We start from the raw sequence: 18,604 nt of genomic DNA, 5'->3' as shown, positions 1-18,604 counted from the left end.
CAACTAACGGTAAGCGTACAATTCGTAGACTGTACTTGAGACTTCTCAAGCAGTTCTGCGATGGTGCTGCGACCCATGGGCACAAGCTATTAAGGAAAGTAGATTGTGGATCCCGCTGGCTCCGTTCGAGACTAGCCCGATTAGCACAGAGTGGAGACGAACAATTGGAATTTCTTACAATAAATTGTGTTTGGCATAGAAAACTAGAATTACAGTCATTTAAATGATCAATATTATGTATTCAAGAGATTTAACGATCGTGGAAGAGTGAGTGTCTGTAATAAATGACTTATAATTCAATCATATATACAGTAAAACCTCTCTAAGTTGGATACTTGGGGTTCCATGAAAATGTGTCCAACTTACAGAGGTGTCCAAGATAGAGGAAAAGAGAAAAATCAGACTGTGGTCTAATGATAATATAATCTATTTACTTACATACATTAACTACTGTAGGCTTACTTGAATTAAGAATTAATGACAATAGTATTAATAATAATCTTTTGAAGCCCACTCCCATGCATTGCACATTACACCCCAGCCTCAATAACATTTTCTAAAGTTAATTCCACCAATTTTCACTTCCCCATCGCAAAACGAAAAATTCCATTTCTGTTAACACAGTCTGAACTCAAATGCAAGCACAGTACTGATGGAGTTAAAACTGTGTCTTCTACAATACTGTAGTCCAGTAAAGGGTTCAACAATGCATTCCAATGATGGGTTCAATGTCCATAAGATAATCCTACAGAGAGGAGGCATTCATCAGTCAGAAATTCAAAATAACAAAATATGTAACTGAAAAAGTTTCCCTGAAAAGCACTGAAGCTAAGTGCGTAAACGTGTCCAACTTACAACAAAAGGGGTGTTCAAGTTCCAGGATAAAGGGGTGTCCAAAATATAGAGTATTGTGGACATGTAAAATTATAGGATATTCGCTGGTTTCAATTAAAAGTGTCCAATATAAAGGGGTGTCCAGGATATAGGAGTGTCCAACTTGAGGGGTTTTACTGTGTGTGTGTATATATATATAAATCACCATTACAAGAAACAGGACTTAGGATGTACTGTGCAAGTAGAATACAGTTTTCCTTAATGTATATCCTATCTATATACAGATGACCCACAGGTGATTTTCAACTAACAACTTAGAAATCATCACAAATTATCTCTGTAAACCTAAATCAGAAGTTTTCATCTGTGGTAACATAAATATTATCTTCATGAAAGTTTCCAGTGTTTAACTCTCTACTAACATCATTTAATGTCATGTCAGTACTTAATTTCCCCACGAGAATTCAGAATTACTGTAGTACTGCCATTTATAATGCTGTTATAGACAGTTTTATGAAAGATCATATTTCTATTGAACCTGTGGTAAATGAGTTATCTCATCATTATGCTGAACTTCTAGTCATAAAAAATATAAAGTCAACTTCCAACAGTCATAATTATGTTAAAACTAGACTTATAAATAATGACACTGTTACAGAATTTACAACACATAAGTAATTAAAACTGTGAATCAGTATTAAACAACCATGATGTACGTAAGTTCAAAATTTAACACATTCCAAAACATCTTCCTAAGAATTTATTAAACAAGTTTTCCCACCAAAACAGGAGACAAAAATACAGAAGAAGAGACACCATCAATAAAGATAAATAAAAATGTAATAAAGAGTCTTAAATGCATAGCAAACTTTTTTAATACTTACTTCTTAACAGTCGCAGAAACAATAAACAATGACACCAGAAACTCGGTAAGATGCAACAAAATATCTAGCTGAAGCTATTTCTAAAGCCTCCCCAAACATAAATCTTACACCCAAGACAGCAAATGAAATTGAAAGTAGTATAATAAATTCTCTCAAATCAAAATATTCACGTGGTTATGATGGAATATCAACTAAGTTACGTAAAAGCTGTGCAATCTATATTAGTGCTCCTTTATGTTACCTGTGCAATCAATCAATGGCAATAGTAGCTTTCCCAGAATGCCTTAAATATTCAAAAGTGAGACCACTGTATAAAAAGGGGAAAAAACTTTCATATCCAATTACAGACCAATTTCATTACTAACAGCATTCTCTAAAATATTTGAGAAAGTCATGTATAAAATTTTTATACAATACTTCTTTTCTTAATCTCAAGCAACATCTTTGCAGATGAACAGTTTGGATTTAGTAGAAAGTCTCAACAAATAAAGCTCCATTCAACTATACAAATGAAGTCGTATGTGCACTTAACAACAAACCGCATGTTGGCAGAATATCTTGTGATCTTACTAAAGCATTTGATTGTGTAAATCATGAATTATTATTGACAAAACTAAGTTTTTATGGTATTATGGGTATAGCTGGACAGTGGTTTTAATCTTACCTACATGACAGGAAACAGTAAGAAGAAATTAAATTATCAGATTCATACCATATCACCTACTCAAACTGGGGTGTTATAAAACATGCGAGATCTTCAAGGTTCAATACTTGATACTCTGCTTTTCTTCATGTATGTCAATAATCTGCCTGCAACCATCAACCTACATTTTCCAGCAAACCCCTCAGATATTCAAGTTCGATCATAATGTTATTCAAAACAGTATAAGGCCTGACCAATAAATACGAGGCGCGTCCCAAAAGTAAGTTTCCCTGGGGCCGTTTACAGAAACAAAACACAATTTCATGGAAATATTTATTGCAACAGATACAGCAAGTGTCCAGCTATTTTTCAACATATTCGCCACCGGAATTGAGACATTTGTCATACCGTGGGACCAACTTTTGAATACCTGTGTCGTAGAAGTCTACCGCCTGGGATTGGAACCACTGTGTGACAACCATCTCCGCCTCTCTGTCATTCTCAAAACGCTGACGCTGACCGGACAGGAATTTCTTGAGGTGTAGGAAAAGATGGAAATCACTGGGAGCGAGGTCCGGGCTGTAGGGTGGATGATTAAACACCTCCCAGCTGAACTCCTGCAGGAGACTTGCTGTCCGTCGAGCCGTGTGCGGCCTAGCGTTATCACTGACCGCACTTCACAGTCGGCGGGAGCTGGAATAAGAACCTCCATCTTCAACAGCTGTAACGATGCTACTGTGAGAACGCGGGAAGTGCCGTTAGTGCATGCGCCATGCTACGTCATTGCTCTATCACGTACGCACAGTCGCTTCGCGCAATATAAGGTTTGCTAGCTGTGGGACGAGTGGGAAACTTACTTTTGGGACGCGCCTCGTACATCCTCTTCTCTGAATGATCAGCTAGCTAAGCATTCCCTTTATCCTGTCATTATTTTATTGCACATAAATGATGAAGCAGCTTGCACTCTGGAAATAATAAGCAGTCATCTTGGCAAGGATAAGAATAAGGTTTTGCCCCTCCCCTCCTTACTGTCTCTTACAGAACCAGATGGAACTAATCTTTCATACTAGCCAAATTCACAAACTTATGTTAAGCTTAGGAATGCAAGACAGAAGCAAAGTATTGGAATGTGACAGTTTGTCTTGCATCTTTCACAATTATTATTATTATTTAGTGTTCTGTCTGACAACAGGTCCATATGAACAGGATTCTTCCATCCTTTTCTCGGACTGGGACCTGTTCATACACGTTCTTGGCAGATGATCCAGAAGTGGTTTGCCATTGCCTTCTTCTGTGTGTGAATGGAGTAATTGTTGGGATGCCACGGAGGAAAACTCCGTGTTGCCTAGACCACGGCCTTGCCCAACACAAGTTATAAATTCGGGCACCGCCGGTAATCGAACCCGAGACCCCGGGATTACAAGGCCAGCGTTCTAACCGCTAGACCACCGTGGCTATCTTTCACAATATTGTAAAATAATTATCAAATCCAAATTAGACATAAATTAATGTATTTATGAAGTACATAAAAATAAAACAATTCATAATGTAACAACAAATAATATATTTTGAACATGAACACCATTCTCATTTTTTCATACTGCATTGAACAACAAAGTATAATAAGTAAGATTTGAGGTTTTCACAGCGGTGAGTATGAAGATTTCTGGGTTGTTGCGCTGTGTAGTCTGGTCGATGTTAACCAACGTTTCAGAGGTTAACATCGACCAGACTACACAGCGCAACAACCCAGAAGACAGAAATCTTCAAAGTATAATAACAAACACAAAATTTCATATCACTTGGAATGACAGTTAATAGTAATCCCATACCAAATGTAAATGTAGGGAACACAGCTGAAAACACTCTATTTACTTGTTATTTTTTTCAGTGTCAATCCCCCCTCTCTACTATTGTCATAGAATTTTATCTTTGCGTAACTCTTTTCACTACCTTATCATGGCACGATCATGTTATTGATCAGAAATACAAAAACCGTGAGTGATCTCATTTGAGTTTCTTTAACTTCACAGTTTAACACAGCATCATTTTTCAGTGTCATACTTTCTGCAGGATACTTAAAAGTAATAACAAAAATGTGAGGAAATTGAAATTGTTGTGCATATAGAAGTGTAGTATATATATATATATGGGAAGAAGATGTGTGACAAATATTGGATAATGAATGTTCGGGCTAGAGTAGCTGTTAGTTTCAAATGATATTTGGTTACATCCCATGTTTGTTACCTTGCATATGAGTCAGATGTCCAGATTCAAGAAAGAATTATATAAATCTTTAAGCAACATTACAACGGGTGAGGGATTACTGTGTCTTGCTCCAAGCTGTACAACTCCAATAAATAATCATAACACTACAATTGAAGATGACTTTCTGGCAGTCTTTGTTAGGTAACATCACATACTGACACCCACCGATGGTAAGTCACAGTGCAACATCACGGTACTTCTGCAGATCATCAGACTCGGACAGAGATGTCCTGCTCTTGTTGACAAACTTAGGTTGGTCATACGGGCAAAAATTGTGCGGCTGCAAAACATTGTACACCCTTCCCTCACACCACAAACTGCTACTACCATTGTGACAATATCGCAAATTATTGAGCTCTTCCATTGAACCTGCACGTCTTAATCTAGTGTTGTATCTTAGCATTCTTCTATCTAAGCTTTGGGTTGAATTCACAGGTACATAATCCACTGCTGTATAAGAGTTCATTCTCCAGAGGTCACTATTACTGAGGTCTCCTAGTGACTGTGACCTACTGAGCCTGTACTGGGGTGGCTCGATATCTTTCAATATGCCGGCAGCAAGCATTCCATTGAAAGTCACAGTGTTGAATTCACTCACCATGCCTGGGACATTAAGAACTCTGAAGTGTTGTTGGTTGCTGGGGTAATGACTGCCAAGTCTTATGCGATTATGAGCCACTGGTGATCTAGCAATGAGGATGATGCATGGTATTAGAGTAATGCTCTTTATAAAAAGTAAACAATCTTAAAACTTTGCATACCGTGTAGTGTATTAGAATATGGAGTGAACAAACCAACAACTATTAACACTATCATGAACATATTAAGAATAGCTCCTAAAGGTAAAATGCTAGATATCTTAGAAAAATTCCATATATACAAATGTAGTCAACAAAAAGCCATCATCAACGAACAAAACACCAAAGATCTAACGTATTATTTGACCTAGCATTAAACAGGAGAAAGTAATTTTTCAATAGTTGGCCACCCTGATTTCAAGTTTATATATACCCACGCATTTCCAACTGACAGTCTCTCGCCGACGGTTCTGGAGTTCACAGCTACAGACGACGCAAGTACAGCTCGCCTAGACCAGCAACAGCCACCGTACAACGGAATCAACAGCTAAGTGCGAGTTTTACTCCTGTGAATAACAGCATCTAGTGCAGTCATCTTGTCAATTACTTTTTATTTTAATTATGAAATTTGCTCGAACCATTTGACTATATGTATTAATTTCCCTGATGCCACTGATGATGACCTCTTGAGGTCGAAACGCGTATGGCAATAGCGTCCATTATAGTGTTAATAGTTGTTGGTTTGTTCACTCTATAAAAAGTAAACAGTTTTCATCTCCTTGCACATTCTTTGCTTCTTGTTAGAAAGAATAAAGACATCCAAAGTGCACTCACAAAACTTAATATAAATATACAAATGTTATGTACAGCTAATGTATTCATTGATAACAATCTGGATGAATCTCCATCTTTGATGAACACAAGATGGCTGGCCCAGGTTCAAATTTCAAGACAGAATACAAAGGACACAAACATAGAACGTACCTGGTTGTTTTATGTCTGCTGGCAACTGATGTTATGTTGCCAAGATTACTGGCTGATCCCACAAACGCAGCATTTGTGTAACCAGCATCTTGAACTATTCCGTTCTTTGGATGTCCATTGCCTGCTACATTGGAAGCACTGTTTCCACTCTCCACAAGGATGGAAGCCTGCCACATATGAAACTTTATATTAATCCTTTAAAGTTCAATGGAACTATACGTCCCACCTGCTTTAACAATCAATAACTCTGTATTTTGTATTAGGTACTGTGTGAAACATGTGTACAGTCTATATGAATTTTTGTATAAACTCTTCTTTTTCAAAGATTTTATTGAGACATGTTTATTTTATAATGGAAGGGTTTCAACATGCAAATATGTAAGTGTGAACTTACTTTTGTTTGGCATACTACATAACTTCATAACACCATGACAGATGACTTTCTTTAGCAGTTGCTAGGAACTCAAGTGCTCAAGAAATTCCATATTATTACAAAAACCTAAAGATTCATAACATATTCACAAATGCTTGCACATGAATCCTACTCACAACCAGTTCAGTCAAGTTCATATCTCCATAATCTAACCTCAGAAGATGCAATCCTAAGTAAGCAGTGCCTACAGTAATGTACACCACCCACCAATCAGTATGTTACGGTAACAATAGTATCTGATAGTTCTGGATGATATGTGTTTTGGTAGGTACACACTTAAAGGTGTCATCTTGTATTAAATATAATTCATATTTATCCATAATAATTATTCCTTCACTTCAGAGTATAAATACATTTCTTTTTGTATTTCAATAAGTGTATAATACCAAACCGAAAAATACTTCACATAAGATAAAATATTTCATTTATATTTTGGTTATATTTTTTTCTACAACGTCTCAATTTTTTGTGTTTAATAGAATCTAACCAGACTTTATATTATTGTATTTGTTTTAGGTATGACAAATGTGATCTGATATATAAACAACAGTAATGCTGAACACAAGCTATTTAGTTGCTAAATGGGATTGAAATACATTAATTATAAAATACTTTCTCAACCATGAGATTGAAATAAATAATGGCCACTCAAATGGCAGCTGTCCACACATTATTGGTTGCGAAAAGTGCCCTTATTCACATGACATTGTTACTCAGAAAATATAATACAGCTTATGCCTTACATACTTTTGTCGGCAGGAAACCAAATTACAGTCTTTAAGATAGACTGTCACAATCATAAATCTAACATAAAAATGGCCTACTACAAACTGCAGTCACTCTTCAGAATATAAGAAATTTTAGTGAAAAGGATATACTTTTGCATTTAGCAATGGTTGTTATTGTCTTGGTAAACAAAATGGGAAGGGATAAATTAAGGGGAAACTTATACTGTTAAAATAATATTTTAAAAAATATATATCCATACAAACCATGTTCAAGGCTTGCAGTCTCCTTAGAACCACCTTCTCCTCTTTCCATGTTGAGTACAAGGACTGTACACACATTAGACCAGCAATCTGCATAATAAGACATGCAGAATTGTAGCTTAAAATTGAGCTGTCTTGCTGTAAAAAGAGTTACCAACTTCTAGAGTTGTGAAGTCCAGTATATCTCAAAACGTGTATATCTGTTACTGACCCACTTGCCTCTTATTTGTGTTACTTCTTTATATCATCTCTTTTTTTAATTTTAGCATAGTCTCGACCCACCGCAACAATGACTTATGCATGTGCCAGATGGCAGCAAGCATGGTAAGTACATCATTATTATTATTTAGTGTTCTGTCTGACGACAGGTCCATATGAACAGGATCCTTCCATCCTTTTCTCGGACTGGGACCTGTTCATATACGTTCTTGGCAGATGATCCAGAAGTGGTTTGCCATTGCCTTCTTCTGTGTGTGAATGGAGTAATTGTTGAGATGCCACGGAGAAACCGGGGAAACTCCGTGTTGCCTAGACCACGGCCTTGCCCAACACAAGTTATAAATTCGGGCACCGCCGGGAATCGAACCCGAGACCCCAAGATTACAAGGCCAGCGTTCTAACCGCTAGACATCAGGGAGCACATAAACAAACAGGAAGAAATAAATAATATGCACAAAAATTTTTGTTCCCAGTCGTGACTAACCTGTAGGTTTTAACAGCAAACTCTAAATTATCTACATCACTGGTGAGGGTATATTCCACTCCTGAGTTACAGATGTTCAGAGACAATTATTTTTGTATATGGATACAGAAAGAAATCTTCAATACCCAGATATGTGAGGAAACTAACAATGAAAATGTATAATGTATATAAGAACAATTTTGCGAAGGTGTGGTGACAAATAATAAACAACACTGAACACAATATATATATATCAGACAGGCTTAACATAAAATATTAGTATGCATTTCCATCGGCTCAGATTTTTCATTGTATTTAAACTTTAAACCATATTTTACTCTGTTTTTTTATTATTATTATTAGAAGGGGCAAGGTCCTTTAAATTTCTGTTAGTTCAAGCATATACTTCAGTGATGTGACTTACATTAAATACAAGTCGACATGCCCAACAGATGAGTTCTGTTAATCCATTCAAAGATTTCACTTGCTGTAACAAATCAAAGAACGTTCACATCAGTTTACAGCTAAAAGGATACTTAATTACACACTCCTTTTACTCTGTCAATGAATTTATGTTGTTTACAAATAAATGATAAATTTTTCTTGTGTGTAATGGGTAGATCTATTTGTAGCTTATAATTTCTCTAGGTGAATACTTTGTTTTGTATTATTATTATTATTATGACTTTTTCCACATCCTATTGTCATCTGACTGTCTTATGGATCCATGGAATGTAAATAAATTATTATTATTATTATACTATTTGCAAACTTTTTATAAACACAATAAAGAGTGAGAAGATTTCCGTCTTCTGGGTTGTTGCGCTGTGTAGTCTGGTCGATGTTAACCAACGTTTCAGAGGTCCTACTGCCTCCATCATCAGGGCGCCCTGATGACGGAGGCAGTATGACCTCTGAAACGTTGGTTAATATCGACCCTCTACGCAGCGCAACAACCCAGAAGACAGAAATCTTCATACTCACCGCCCTGATGACAGAGGCAGTATGACCTCTGAAACGTTGGTTAACATCGACCAGACTACACAGCGCAACAACCCAGAAAACAGCAATCTTCAGACTTACCACTGTGAAAACCTCAAATCTTACACAATAAAGAGTATTTCCAGTTTTGATATTAAGATCCCTTAAACATTAGTGATCTTAAACTAACTCCAGGCAGTAGATTCCTTCTTGTGAAGCTAACAGTCGCTCAGGTATTCAGGAAATTCCCTGCCTTTTATATAATCCAAAGGTTCATTACTATACTCATAAATTCCCACCATTGGTCCCCATCCTGAGCCAGATGACTCCAGTTCACACTCTCTAATTCTAATTTCTTAAGATCACAACCCTCATTGTACAAGTGGCTACGATTTTATCCACAACTTTATATCTTTAATCAGGATTAGGGAATAAATAACAAGCCACAGAGAATATTAGTTAATATGCATGAGCAGGTAACTTTCTGACCACATATTAATAGCGATGGTCTTGATTTCGGTGGATGCAAACTGGTTCCATTTTATGTGTAATGTACCATGTTACCTGTTGAACTCACACACGAGGTGAAACTGGCACTTTGGAGTCTTTGGACCTCAATTTCCTGTACCTAAAAATCAGTAGTTTGGCTGCTAGTACCATGGCATAACTATCTCATAATACCAATATAATTGAGATCAAAGAGTTAGTTTTAATTCTGGTTCTGAAGAACAATGTCTGTGATACAGAATACAGAACAGAGCGTTTATACTGTTGCAATATGTAAATTGTGACATGACAAAATAAGCAAAAACAGGAGTACAAGAGGTCCGTACACTGTTTCTGAAATACAATGTATTGCACTGTGTACCACATGTCATATCATTCATATTTAGGCATTTCTCATGAAGAACACCTTTTGAATGGCAATGTATCCCCTCGAGGAGCAGAGATCAGACTACGACAGGTACCCTGGTCCTCCAGTTTGGGGGTTGGTCGCAAGGCTAACAACCTCGCACCGTAAAAAGGAAGATGTTTCGGAACCTCAATCAAAGCCTCAGACAGACGGACCTAACAGAGGACCGAATGGAAGAGGAGAATTGAGGAGGCCATGGACCGAATACGGACCGGAGAGCCATAGAAGAAGACTCCAAAAAGTATATTTTTTCAATCATGTTAGGTGTTTATGCTCTAGTATGAGCAAGGGACACTTTACTGCCACGTTTATGTGTCTCTACTTCCTACGATATAGGCAACCTAAAAGACCAGGGTCACAGCTGTGTAAGAATGGGAACTGTGGTCCCACTGTTGGAACACAACAATCATAAATCCATACATAACAATTTGAACCAAGACGACTGTTGAAACACACTACTGTGCAACAATGACCTATTAATATGTCTGTCTTATAAGTTGTAGCACTGTGTGGTCGCGTAGAAGTTTTATCATTGTTTCAGAGGTCCTTGCGGCCTCCATAATCAGGGCAGTAAGCTATGTCCAGCAAAGACCTGTCAAATGATAGTCATTCTGAAATATTTTTATTTTGCATAAACAATTTCAAGAAGTGGGAGAGTTAAATACCTCGGATGTGTTGTTAATAAAATGGTATATGCGAAGAAATTTGGAAACAAATTCAGTAAATGATATTTTTATTTTCATAAACTCCTACTTAATGTCTGATATAGTTTTAAAAACATGTAACTGATTGAACAGGTTTGTGACAGTGGGTTCCTATTACTATGGAATTATTTTATTTGGACGGTAAAAAGAATACAACATTTTGGCGGCTGTACCCCCAAAAACAGAGACAAATAATGATTATTTTGTTCGCCGTTTTCTGATATAATATTTTCTTACATGAAGGGAGAATAAAAATGTAATGTATTTTAAAATTAATGGAATTTAAGATCACAATACTTAAGAGAATATTTAGACAGAAGAGAAAGGCACTCAGTAGGGGATAGATGATGATAAGTTATTACATACCCAAAAATGAAAAGTCATGAAGAGAACAAGTCCAGCCTCTGGAAATGTAAACATTCCAACCATGAACAGCCATCCCAGTAGGCACAAGGTCCGTTTCTGAAAATTCAATTTATTCTTTTATAAGCCAAATAAAATGTTATGGCACATTTGAACTTTTCAACCACAAAACATAGAAGTTAACAATATCTGAACCCTTGATTGTGCTGATTTGATCATCATGAACCAGCAGTTTGTTCCCTGCCAGTAAACCACTTTTGTACATGAGATATGTCTGCTATACCATCCAATCTGATTGATCATATGAGGATTACTTTTAGCTCTGTATTAATTCCTATGTCTGAACCATACAACACATTTAATTTTCAACATTTTGTTGTACCTAATCTTTGATACATAGGTCCAGATTGTGCTAAACAATTTTTATGAACTAGACCGGTTAAGTCTTTAACAGTCTTAAAACTTTGAATACCGTGTAGTGTATTAGAATATAAAATAAGCAGGTAAACAAACAAACTATTAACACTATAAAAAAGACACTAGTGCCATATGCGTTTCAACCTAAGGAGGTCATCATCAGTGGCAACAGGGAAATTAATGTAATCAACTGGGAACGACCCATTCTTCAAGTGCCTGAGCACTGCGGGTCCCAACTTTTCGTTGGCTCGATCTATAGACATTCGGTGGGACTCCTTGGACGAGGGATCGGCCCGTCGCAAGGCCTCTACCTGTACACAGGACAGCACAACACAACATTCATGGCTTGATTGGGTTTCGAACCCACGGTCCCAGCGACCTAGCGGCACAAGGCCCACGCCTCAGACCGTGCGGCCACTGCGGACCCCAATTTAATCAAAATGGTTTAAAACTGGTCTAAATATGGTTTAGAAAAGTGAAGTGAAAATGACTTACCACTGTTAACCCATGAAGAAGAAGGGCTGAGAGGATGAATACAAACAAATAGCCTGCACACAGAACATAAGCTGGTACAGGCAGTGTCACTATAACAACAAAAAACAAACAATGAAATGCACAGAGCAGAGCAAATGATAGTTATTCGGCTAGTCAAGAAATTCTGTCTGGAGCTCAAAGGTTTGGCAGTACATGCACAAAAGTCTGGATCGTGATCTACTCAGGACAGATTCCAGGTTACTCTGAATATGAATCTGGCATGTTTTACCAAAATCACAAAGCCTTCAAATCCAACAAACTTGAGTAAATGCTTTTGTTCTTTTAAAATATAACACATAACTAAGAGCATAAAGTAAGTGTTCACAAATAGATGGTGTGAATGGTTATTCAAGTCCATCTAATGCTGAGGTTAAGAACGTGAGGAGCTATTTTTCTAATCCTTCACATATCAGTATGGGATGGTGTTAAAACACCAAGGATAGTGCTACGTTTATGTTTACCTTTCCCTTAGAGATTTAAAGAGTGCAACATATAAACAAACCTTCAGCTTCAAGTATCCACCAGAGTTCAATCGTGAATGCCACCACATACGCAACCTGCAACATATGTAAAATGGTATTTTACACTCACGAGTATAAGAAACTCTTTGAGTGGTACAGAGACTGTGTTAGCCAGACTAACATGGTTAGCACCAATGTTCTGTTCCTAGCGCAATATCTCATTAAATCAAATTAGTTTACGGCTGACTTATTCTACTGCCAGTCAATACCTTCTGTCACAGAATCCGAATTCCCATTACTATTATCACAGAAACCTAAAGATAGACGTGAATTTGAACGAGCTCAATCCAGCTCACATATCCACATATTTCCCTAAGATTCATTTAAATATTATCTGGTCAGGTGGATTGAGTGTAAAGCATCATGATCTGCGGATACCATGGTAGAAATGTCTCGGCTATTGTAGATTGTTCTAGAAATGACTGGTTTGTCCCTGTTATTAACGTGGTGAACAACCATCAACTGCTGAAGGACGATTCTATATCGTAAAGTAGTTACCACTCGTACTTCATATATGACCTTACCCACTTAGATCCTTGATCGCGCCACCATCTACCCAGTACTCTGTCAATTCGTCTGTATTTCTACGCAGACGCCATCTTATTTCCATTCTTTCTGCTTCACTACACATATTCATCTCCACATCTCACCTCAAGCTGACAACTATTACCGTTGGTACAGAGTCGTTGCATCACCTAACCCCCTCCCCTCCAAAGAAAAACAGATGGAATACAGAATGTCCCAAAAATATGTATACACACAACCATTACATACGTCAGCATTGTATATAGACGTTTTTGGGACACTCTTTGTGTTCATAAGACGCCCTATACCCTCAGTTAATGTCTACGGTATACATAAAAGTGACTCATGAAAAGAAAAACAGCTGAATCAACTGTCCAACAAGAGAAACGGAAGTTGCATCACAGTTCACACCGAAGTTCGCTGTTGGATCCTATTCTCAGCCAGTTCAATTCAGTTTACTCCTTCCAACAGAAGACCTACCACACTGAAATTCTCGTAGACTGCGGGAAACCACAAAAAGGTCGTCACTGTAGCCAACATTCGAAGGTTACCGAGGCATAGCCCAAACCATTATGTTAATTAGAATTCCGTTTTGTGTGTCGTGGGAGAACTGCCCGACGGGGTGTTGGAAATGGCTGGCTGACTGAAGCCATCTGAAAGCCTGACACTGATCACCTGTGATTCTGAATATCCAGGCTGACCTCTAGCTACAACTGTCATTTTTTACCAGCAGCGAAATAGGACGTTGCGGTTGACTAAGTTACAGCTCCTGATTCGTATTCAGAAGATCCCAGGTTCGAATCTCGGTGAGGATACCAGACATGCTAAGGCTTTTCGTGGAAGTTCTGGTACAGAACGTTGAATCAGGCCGATCACTACCAATTAATTATTCTCTAATCGTCCTATAACTCGAGGCTATAATTCGAACTGAAATATATAATTAAATAAATAAAATAGTATTCAAATCTGATCCGGAAAATGTGGACTACTCAACACTGCGCCGATGAATGTGGATCAGTTGGCAGACGGACTGAGAAGAACCACGTAAACAGCGGGGATTGAACTCATACCTCCTGAAACAGAAGCGGTCATGCGTGACGAACACCTGGCAACCGACGTGACTCCCACCTTATAAGAGCTGGCTTTCCAAGATGGCTTATATGAGTGTATGAAGTGACAGCAAAGGTTTTCAATGAGCTAATTAAATTTCCTCGCGTTGCATCCGTCATTTGGACAGCGGTTGTCTGCTTGTGTTTCTTACTCCTTGTCAGTTGGATGGCGGCCATATTTAGGATGTCTACCGTTCAACCTACTATGGGTTGCATACCAAAGTGTGTGCAGTGGCGTTATACAGCGTGATGCTTAGAATGAGAGGTGTGTTATAATAATACGTGTCCTTCTTCGAAAAAGGAGTACGGAGCATTTCTGTGGCTCTATTTTCGAATTACTTGACATAGGAAATTGGTTGCCTTTTCTAAACCTAACATTTGCAAAACTTGACCGGAGGCCCAGAACTCCATCTTGAATTCGTATATAAAACCATACTTAAAAAGTGTTAAGCTCCCTAAGGATTTAAGAACATCTGGAACTGTAAATAGCTTCTTGTCAATCAAAGCCAGAGGGCGGAAAGAAACCCACCACACAAACGCAGTTAAATTTCATACATGTTCAAAAGCGATAAGTTTTAGTTGCAAATATTCTTTAACACGAAGTGCTAAGTAACCAGGCAAATGTAAGGGAGCTGACAGTTTCGTAAAATAAAACGCAAATAAACAATAAATGAGATGAACTAAGAAGTCACCGGCTGTGTTTACATGAGAACCTTTGTGGCTTATACACTTTCCTAATCTAATCAAGTACGGGCTCAGCGTTCTCCTCAAATGTAGAATAAAACATACAGAAATTTGGTGGGGAAACTTCATGAAAACAGGCACTTGGAAGACAGAGACATCGCCTGGCGGAAAAATGTTAAAACGTGTCTCAGCGGCAATAACATTTACGAAAACGAAGTGCGGACTCAACGGGTTGACAATCGTGTCTGGTTGTAGATTGGTTTGCAAGCGGCACTGAACCTCCGGGCAGAAATATCAGAAAGTTCGTCAGGGACTCCCCCCCCCCCCCCCCATCCTGGTTATGTTCTGAACCACTATATTTTGCGTTCCGCAGTCCGATTATAAATTCTGAGAGCACTTACGACGTCTTTGCAAATTAACAACAAAACAAATGATTTAAGGCGAGTATGGTAGATGTTTACCAACGTTTCAGAGGTCGTACTGCCTCCGTCATCAGGTCTACCAACCGAGAAAACAGATATCTTCACAACAAAACTATTATCATATTAAATGGCGTATTATGGTCCGTCATACTTGACGGAAATAAATATTTTTTGTATTAAACAATTCAATTTCTTCTTCTTCTTCTACCCTTGTCTCTCCTACTTGGAGTATGGCGGCCTCCTCTCGGAAGTTTTTGATATATTTTTAGACATTTGGTGGGAACTTCTTGGACGAGTAATGAGTCCATCGCAAATAATAATACAATTTATTGCAGTAACATCTTTGCAACTGCACTGAAGACACTTTTATTAAATTTCTTTATAAGCTAAATTAATGCTAAAACATCAACTGCAAAGAGCAAAAATCCTTCATGAGAAGCTGACAGACGCTCAGTTCGTCAATAAACTCCCAGCCATTTACAAAACCCGTTGCCTCGTTATTGCATTCACAACAGCCCACGGCTGGACCCCATCACGAGCCACTTGAATCTACATCCTCACTATTTCTTCAAGATACATTTTAATATTATCCTCGCATCCGTCTTCATAGTGGTCTTTGTTCAGACTTTTCGACCAAACTTCTGAAAGCGCTTCATCATTTTAAGAGAATGTAGTGAAACGTGCAAATTATAACGCAAAAGGGAAAGGACGTTTACGCCTATGCTTAACCAAATACCACACCGTGTTTGCACTAACGTCATCCCACGTCACTGCTGCACTACAGCGTGTTCCAAAAATGACTCCCGTTCATGCAGGTTTCTTCCCCGTAATAAATTCGGGACAGGCAAAGAGACCTTCATGTAACACGCTCTCCGCTCACGCAAGAGCGCAAAGAAAACAAATAATATTAAACCCTGTAAGTTGACTTCCGACCTCTTTACTTTAGTAAATTTTCATACTTACTTTCTAGTTACTGAATCCTGTCATCATTCACACGACGTAATATTTTAATCTTAATTTAATTTTTATAAAATTTTAAATTAATGTTGTCTCTTCATGGCCGTTTTTTAAATAAGCCCTGTAATGCTATGGTAAATTTTTAAACCATTAGATACGCAAAATATCAAAGAACATGTTTGGAAAAGAAGTTTTTACCGAAGAGAACGAGGGTGCAGTCTTTATGTGAATGGCCACGAGCTAGGCGACCGCAGTTCTGTTCCCGATAAGAGGATGTTTTGCCATGGGATCCACCCAATCTTGTATATAAATTCAATGGCAACCTGGTACTATAAATCAGAGAGGGGTGAACCAGATATCTAGATCGGGTACGGAAACAAGAAATTTGTACATAATTACGGTGGGGGAACGTCTGAGAAAATAGCCGTTGGGAACATGTAAGGTACAGGAAAGTGATATTAAACTAGATCAGAAGGATAATTTGCAGATGAAAACTAGACGAGTTACAGAATCAAATCTAACAGTATTAAACTGTTGGATTGAGGATTCTTTAGAGCGGCCATCCCTAAACACACAAAATAGCCCGGTTTCTTTTTTTTAAATATAAAATCCTGCCTTCCTGCAGCTGTTAGAAATCGCAAGGCACATGAACACGAACAAACCCGAAGACTGACTCAGTCGAAGCAGCACGTGAACCGAACGTTATGCGTGACACACTTTTGTCCGCAGCTCGAAGCCCGACTTTCTCCTGCCATTGAAAGTTCTGTGAGAATCTCCCACATGCACTTTCTCCGAAAACACGATTCTCATGTAATTTAAAAGACATGTTAGAGCACTTTATACAGTGTTTGCTGCCTAAACAGCTATGTTCGTGCTATTTCACAGACCACAAAAAAAAAAATGTGCAGAATCCACAGCATACAGATGTCTTCAAGGTTGTCTGGACCTGCAATACTACCACTCGCACGTAAAATTTAAGTACGTCACACGGCTGCTGAGAAGAAAGCGTTTATAAACCATTTATCACACACCGATTCCTTGTGTTGGACGAAATCGTTTGTCAAGTTCGATCCAACAGCAGAATTACCAAAACTCATTCACAAATTCTGTTGATCAAGAACACATTAATCGCTTACAGAACAAGGTTACATACCACACGTGTAACGCGGGAATCATTACAATACGGCTAAAGTACAACGTAAATACCTGTTTTCAACCCAGAAAATAGTTATAACACGTTTTGTTGATATGACTGATGCACAAAATGCGTTCAGTTACTGTACAAATTTCTTGGTAACACGTAATACATAGCACACTATTTTCGTAGTCTGTACAAACACACGATAGGTACAACATTCGTTTTACTGAATGCCCTGACTAAGTAGCGACAACATAACATACAGACCGAGGACAGGTCATAAATTAGGTGAGTTGTTCATTGTATCCTACACAGGTTTCCTGCACTGTTTAACAAGTGAAATAAATATTCGGTATAGAGAGATAAAAATATTCGTACATCTTAGAGGTCTACCACAAATATCTCGTTACTTACCAGTGCGTAAATCCCCACAATAGCAGATGCAACAAGCAAGCTGCAGCACAGGCAGGTTTCAAGAAACGCCATTACACTGCATTGTCACACTTCGCCTTCTCTTTAAATACTGAATCACGTCTCGAGACCTGTGCGGATATGAACAGTTCATTTGTTCCCAGCAGCAGCAGCAGCAAGAGAGGTGGTGGGGAAATTGACCGATTGTTTAAATTTTTCTACGTCCTGCGAAGGATATTACTTTATTGCAAACGATCATGTACTGATCATCTGCGATTGATGAAGTGCAGAAAGAATACAACAGCATGTTACTGTACTATAAACAGCTAGCTGGATGTATTAAAATAAACAAAATTTGCAACATCTTAGTCACAGTAATTAGGATCTATGTACTTTGAATTCACAAAGAAAGTAATCAACAAGGGCCCATGAGGACGGTCATCTGGAGATGCGCATTAATCTCTAGGGCAAAGTCCCCAAAAGACCGATTATTCACATTATTATTGACCGAAATTTTGTCCTGTGCGAACAACAGCTAGAGAAATCGCGAAATGAAAATAATGGGCAACAATGTCATAGAAGTAAAATTCTTATTACCGAGGCTGGCCGAGTTCAAAAATTATTTCGACG

At 38.1% G+C, this 18,604-nt stretch overlaps 1 protein-coding gene and 1 long non-coding RNA gene across 7 annotated transcripts; one reads left to right on the top strand and one right to left on the bottom strand.

The window, feature by feature from the left end:
• The first annotated feature begins 70 nt into the window (after positions 1-70).
• Positions 71-3,940, top strand: LOC147872212 (uncharacterized). Its single transcript, XR_015537820.1, has 2 exons — positions 71-267; positions 3,554-3,940. It is a non-coding gene; the product is annotated as an uncharacterized LOC147872212 (long non-coding RNA).
• On the bottom strand, positions 3,856-18,127 carry Rcd6 (Reduction in Cnn dots 6). 6 transcript variants are annotated; one of them, XM_022076117.2, is made up of 8 exons: positions 17,978-18,127; positions 12,710-12,764; positions 12,169-12,257; positions 11,260-11,355; positions 8,720-8,782; positions 7,617-7,751; positions 6,192-6,358; positions 3,856-5,315 (listed from the first exon to the last, which is right to left on the bottom strand). In XM_022076117.2, the coding sequence occupies exons 1-8, from the start codon at positions 18,047-18,049 to the stop codon at positions 4,805-4,807; spliced, it is 1,188 nt and encodes a 395-aa protein (XP_021931809.2). In that variant the 5' UTR covers positions 18,050-18,127; the 3' UTR covers positions 3,856-4,804. The 6 variants fall into 6 exon arrangements, with proteins under 6 accessions (XP_021931809.2, XP_021931811.2, XP_021931814.2 ...); XM_022076119.2 differs by having other exon boundaries at positions 7,617-7,703; positions 17,978-18,126; XM_022076122.2 differs by lacking the exon at positions 17,978-18,127 and adding an exon at positions 17,632-17,778.
• Between the last annotated feature and the right edge of the window lie 477 nt (positions 18,128-18,604).

This window comes from Zootermopsis nevadensis, unplaced genomic scaffold (genome assembly GCF_977971745.1).
Source record: "Zootermopsis nevadensis isolate Lab colony 2312 unplaced genomic scaffold, Znev_1.0 Znev_ptg000030l, whole genome shotgun sequence".
NCBI classification, from domain to species: domain Eukaryota; kingdom Metazoa; phylum Arthropoda; class Insecta; order Blattodea; family Termopsidae; genus Zootermopsis; species Zootermopsis nevadensis.
Note: the sequence above shows the minus strand (reverse complement) of the source record. Positions and strands in the feature narration are given on the sequence as shown.